Source organism: Palaemon carinicauda, chromosome 10 (genome assembly GCF_036898095.1).
Source record: "Palaemon carinicauda isolate YSFRI2023 chromosome 10, ASM3689809v2, whole genome shotgun sequence".
In the NCBI taxonomy this organism is placed as follows: Eukaryota; Metazoa; Arthropoda; class Malacostraca; order Decapoda; family Palaemonidae; genus Palaemon; species Palaemon carinicauda.
In genome coordinates, this window is record NC_090734.1 from 115,946,578 (window position 1) to 115,953,123 (window position 6,546).

Sequence of the window (6,546 nt, forward strand, 5' to 3'; positions counted from 1 at the left end):
ATTCATTTTTTTTATACCTGACATTGCATTTATGAAAGTAGGCTAATATTCATGTCTTTATGACTATATTTGAAAAATACAAATACATATTATGATAGGGAATAATTTTATAATAGCAATGGAAATAAAAATTCACGTGTTACATAAGCTTTATTCCAAACATTTCATTAAAAATCTTATTACAATTAACTCTCTCTCTCTCTCTCTCTCTCTCTCTCTCTCTCTCTCTCTCTCTCTCTCTCTCTCTCTCTCTCTCTCTCTCTCTCTCTCTTTTCAATCAAATGAATTTTCAATAATACTGAACATTTTTTTCTATCTTTTTCACACCTTTGCTATGAATTTTTTTCTCTTTAGACTTTAATATTTTCATTCTAAAATGAAGCCTGCATCTAATAAAAATAAATCTCATTACCTCCACCTAAATGTCAATATTGGCGGCCTTGAATATATTAATAAGATTTGAAACGGCTGTGACTCCTGATTTTAAAGTATCACCATGGAAAATTTTGAATAAATCTTCGGATTTTTTTGTAGAATCTCTAGAATATAATACCAATCATATATACCTATATACAACCGTTCTATTTGTATATGATATCCAGTCCTCGCCTGTTTCATCTAGAGTACATCAGGTGAGCCTAATGATGTATACTTATTTGTAAACTTAAAAGCTACGAACCCTCCCAAATAAGTTAAAGACTCATTTCCTATCAGTGCTTCTGTTTCTATCTCTATTAATTATTCTACTTGGTATTCATCAGTCTAAGTCTCATTGTTAATAGGTAGAAGGTGCTTCATGAGACACACAGATACATAACTCGGAATCTAGATCATTCGAGTCAACATTTGAGCTTCGAGATGGACCCATTTAAGCACTCTGTAATGACATAAGATGTAGCTCCCTCATTATTACAAACATTAAGACCCTGACTGGTTAAATCATTGTATCTTCCCAATATGAATTACCGTAGTCTATATCTAAATTTCAAACGGGACGGATGATCACGACAATGACCAAGTTGTCGTATGAAAGAAAAAGAGATGTTCTACCGTCTTGACATAGCCGTCTTGTACAAGAACTCTAATCCTTGCAGTTCATGCACCATGGCATACGATAATCCTTTCACTGATTTAAATGAAATAATAACGCCCTTCTGAACTGGGAACATTTTGCCTTTCACTTTAAAAACATTACTAATAAAATCAATCATTTGGCAAGTATTTCAACTTGACGTGGACTGTTCGAGAAAGCATCTCTACCTTGCTTTACCATATCATATTTCATGCGTGAGATCATCAAGTCAAACCGACTATCAATCGAAGATATAAGGTTAGATGTTTCATTATAAAACTGACTTTTCAATAAGCCTTTCCCACTACAAAATTAGCCAGAAATACAGAATTTACCACTGAAGATGAGAGTAACTGAATTACTGTTTTCACACATTGTCGTTTATAACCTCTCACAGTTAAGTGACTCATTAATTTCGTAAACTAATTTGAGATCATTTACTGATAAAGATAAGATTTATGATATAGGTTTTGGTGTAATAATTTTATCTCTAATCTGAAAATCACCGTCTATTAAATTATTTCTAATTAATTTGACTAGATGGGGTAGACCTGCCCAGACGAAAACTTTCGAAAAAAATCGAAGCAACAAGGCATTTTTAATATAATTTAAAGCTCAAATAACAGTATTTATACGCACGAAAACATTTGTTTAACTCTCTCTCTCTCTCTCTCTCTCTCTCTCTCTCTCTCTCTCTCTCTCTCTCTCTCTCTCTCTCTCTCTCTCTCTCTCTCTCTAGACATTCTTCCAATCGTAGCTAAAAATTACTTGCATGAGAAATATAATTGATATAATCATATATTTTCGTATTTATTCAAGTGAGCCTATTCATATACAGTTCTCTTAGTTGACCAAAATGCTACATGCAACATATGCCAAGTAAACCAAACTAAACTGACGAGATATTAATGATAGACTTACCTGAATCAACAGTAACTACATTATTATAAAGATTTTGTATCGGTGTAGCATCTTCTTTTAGATTTCGGACAGTCTTAGTCCAATGGTCTCAGGGCATTAATTAAGCAATTCGTGCCAAAGGGTTTTAGTAAAATGTGACGAACAAATCCGTGCAGTTTTGGCATTAATACCCTCATTTCTTTTGCATATATTCACCCCCTTATATGGTTCTGCATCTTTTTGGAAACGGTAAAATCTATCTTTTTTTTTCCACCACCAACAGCTATATTGGCATTATAAGAATTGGAACACCCACATATGTCACATATAACCATGATGAATCTGTCCTCGCAAATGAAAACATAAACGTCTGTGAAAAAACGCAGCTTATTTCTCGCCCATGTGTCGTCTGGCTGAACTCTCCTGGTGACGTCATGCGCGTGAGTGTTGAAAACGTGACCTCTTATCTTATTCCATCCTGGGTTCATTGGTTCGGTTGGTGAGGTCAACAACAAGCCTTGTTAAAAACTCCCTTCATTCTTTTTTGGGCGAATGAGGAGTTCGAAAATCATAATGAAAATGGCCAGAATATACCCAATACCCAGTATGTAGAAAATACCCTGGACGTGACTCAAGTCTAATGGTGTAACGCTCGAGGACTCAATGTCTGTTTGTCCCTTCTCTTTCTTGTTCTTTCGGTTGACGTATTGGACAACTTCATCTTTCCATTTGTTTAACAAACCCGATTCGAAAATGTTCATGAGTGTTTTCGACAGGTTGTCAGTGAGCGGAGAATTCCTCGGCAAAGTCATGGCAACGTTATAGTTCATAAAACACTCCTCGACGATTCGAATCATTGCTCGCCCACCGGAACTGTATCTCGTGTCCCTGTTCAGTTCGAGAAATTGCTTGTTCTGGATAAAGGCGAACTCTCCAGCTTTGACCCTGTCGAGAATGGTGCGATAGTCAGCGTCCAGTTCCATTTTCGGAACGAGATCCAGAACAGCTTTGTCTGTTGACATCTGGAAGAGGCTTTTCCAAATGGAATTTCCACTGATTCTTAAACCACTTTCACCCAACTGCTTCAGTGTCTTAATTGGAGGTTGCATCTGCGCCACTGATAAAAATGCTACCAGGTTCGCTGAGTATGCAATAGAAATAATCATAGAAGATATCCAGAAGAAGCCGATGTAGAGCCGGGAAGGCATGTGCATTGGCTCTGTGGCTACAGTTCTTGCAGTGATAGAGCCCAAAATATAAAGATAATTAAAAGAGAAGCTTTTGAATTCTATTGACTCATTCAGGATGCCAAACCTGGAAAAGGGGTAAAGCAGCAAACCTCCAACAAATATAGAAAGGGCAATAGAGATCCACATAATAGAAGTAAAAGGTAAGGTTGGGGACTGCCAGTTGGGCAAGGGCTTCGGGGATGGGGCCACGAAACACGCTGGCATGTAATTGTACGGGTAGGAGTAATCAATCACACCCCATCTGGGCCCATCGATGAATACATTGCACACAGCAATATCAGAAGCCTCGCTGAATACTTGCCCCATGAGGCCATCCCATGAACCATCTGGATATTTGCTGCCCCACTTCTCGTCGTCGCTGACCTCGTAGAAATCGACTGTGAAGTTTTTTGCCTTCGACAGCCCGTCGATGACCTGCATGTCCACACCAATTCTCCCGATAAAGTTACCGTTGTCATCTTTAGCATAGACGATAAAGGGTTCCAACTCAAATGTGGCAACGCGAACTTTGGCCCTATGGAAATTGTCGAACTTTCTCGGGAAGACATTGCCGTGGTGGAGTTTCCCGTGGGACCAAGTGTCCACAACCTCGAATCCAATCTCTTCAGTGTAGAGGACGTGTGTCCATATCTTCACTTCTTCTTGACTTGGCTGCAAAACGGCCACTTTTTCCGTCTTCCTAAAATTGAAGAGTTCCATCAGTTCCTTCGGCTTCGGTCTCGTAGGATCCAGGAGAAGGACGACGTAGTAAGCCTTGTAGTTCCACAAAGATGGCGGCATGAAATCAGTATCATAAGGGACGCTTCTGAAGTGGTCTGTGGAGGCGTGTTCGACCAAGGCTCTGCCTTCAGTGATCAAGAAGAAGTACCCGTCACAGATAGATCGAGCCCAAGTGTTTGATTTTAGAAGAATGTCTTTCTCTAAAACGTTCATCTGTTGAAGATAGAAGATAATTTACTTAATCAGTAATACGTGTATTAGTGAGGATGATGTGTTTATTAGAATTGGGATTCTGTCTTTCATAGTTCTGTGTTGTAACATTAGTTCTATACACAAACACGCATATTACACACACACACACACACACACACACACACACATATATATATATATATATATATATATATATATATATATATACATATATATACATATATATTTATATAAACATATATATATACAGTATATATATATATATATATATATATATATATATATATATATATATATACATACATATATATATATATATATATATATTCATTTAAATATACATAAATATATATATATATATATATATATATATATATATATAATATATGTATATAAATATGTATATATATATATATATATATATATATATATGTGTGTGTGTGTGTGTGTGTGTTTGTGTGTGTGTGTCAGAAATAATCTTAAGTTCATGAAAGCCTTCTTTTATACATTTATAAAAGGGAACATAGAAAATGGACACGGAGAAGCCCAAATGGAGATACGAAAAATTAAATAGATTTTGTTCTTAGTGAAAAAGTCCATTTAGCTAAAGATGTAAGTGTTAGATAAGTTAAAATCAAGCTATCATAGAATGGTGAGAAATAAAATTTGTTTAGATCTAAGGAAAGAGAGAGAAAAATCAATTTCAAAAAAGAAAATAAACGTTCCTATGATAATAAAAAAAAAAAAATCTGATGATTTCAGTTTAGCAATACAAAATAGGTATTCCGAGCTACATGATGAAATGGAAGCAGGTAATGAAGAAATAAAAAGTAATTTTTAGAAAATCATTATTGGAATCAGAGCAAGAGATAGATGGAATAGTTCCTAAACAAGATCAAGGAAGACTATCAGAAAAGACCTAAAACCTAATAAAGAAAAGATTGGAAATGAAGGTAAATTCAAACAGAAATGAAGTGGAATTAGCAAAACTACCCAAAACTATAAATAAACTAAAGACCCCAGATATTTGTAAACACAATCAGACCAAAATTGAGGAAACACTAAAGAAAGAAAGAAATATCAAATTGATGTAAAGAAGACTTAGAACAGGGTGCCAACAGATATTTGCTTTAAAGGATGAAAAAGGAAATATTATCAACAAAGGAGACGGAGTGATAAAAACTGCATAGGATTTTTCTATACAATAGTGATTTAAGAAATAACTTCACCAAAAGAAATAACGAAACAACTGAGACGGTACCAAACGTAACAGTAGTATAGGTAAAGAAAGCATTAAGAGGCATGAAAAGAGGAAAAGTTGCAGAAGATGTCCTACCACTTGATTTAATAAGAGATGGAGGAGATTTCATAGCAGCAAAACTGGCTGAACTCTACACCTAATGTAAGAATGTTCTATGCCTATAGCTTAGAAAAACTTTATCATTATAATAATTCACAAATAGGGGGACACAAAAGAACTGGAAAAATACCGCCCAATAAGTTTATTCTCCGTAATGTATAGATCACTTATAAAGATCATATTAGGCCGAATAGAAAGACAGCTAGACTTTAATCAACCAAGAGAGAAAGACAGGCTTTAGAAGTGGCTATTCAAGAACTAGCCATATCCATGTAATTAACCACTTAATGGAAAAATCAACAGAGTATAACAAACCACTATGTATGGCATTTATAGACTATGAGAAAGCTTTTGTTTCTGTCAAAACATCAGCAGTAATGAAAGCCCTTCATAAACAAGGAATAGAAGAATCTTACGCTAGAACACTTGAAGATATCTATACAGGAAGTACAACAATCCTAAAACTACATAAAGATAGTGAGAAAATTCCGATTGAGAAAGGAGTTAGATAGGGAGATCTCATCTCTCCTAAATTATTTACAGCATGCCAAGAAAATTTTAAGAATTTATATTAGGAAATGTAGGAATACCTCTCCAAATTGGGATTTGCAAATGTCATAGTTGTGTTTAGTGAATCATGGGAGAAATTATAAAAGATAATAGAAAAATTGAGAAGAGAAAGCAGAAATGTAGGACTGAAAATGAATAGAAGTAAAACTATGATGATGTTCAATGAAAATACAGAGAGACGACAAATAAGAGTTATGGCTGAGCTTCTAAAGATTATTAATGAATATACGCACTTAGGACAGACAGTAAGAGTTTCCCCAGGACACGAGACCGAAATTAGTTACAACTCAAAGAATTATGAAAAGAAAAATTATAGGAATAGAACTGCAAGACGGAAAAATAGCAACATGGATACGAGAGCTAAGGAAAGTAGAGGATATCCTAACAAAATGTAAGAAAAAGAAATTGTGATGGGCAGGACATATAATTATAATGGTAGACAATATATGGACATTAAGAAT

General features: G+C 35.1%; 1 protein-coding gene across 1 annotated transcript; it reads right to left on the reverse strand.

The window, feature by feature from the left end:
• Nucleotides 1-2,493: 2,493 nt before the first annotated feature.
• On the reverse strand, nt 2,494-4,155 carry LOC137648199 (ionotropic receptor 21a-like). The gene has a single exon (XM_068381125.1). It carries the CDS (start codon nt 4,153-4,155, stop codon nt 2,494-2,496), a length of 1,662 nt encoding a protein of 553 aa, XP_068237226.1.
• Between the last annotated feature and the right edge of the window lie 2,391 nt (nt 4,156-6,546).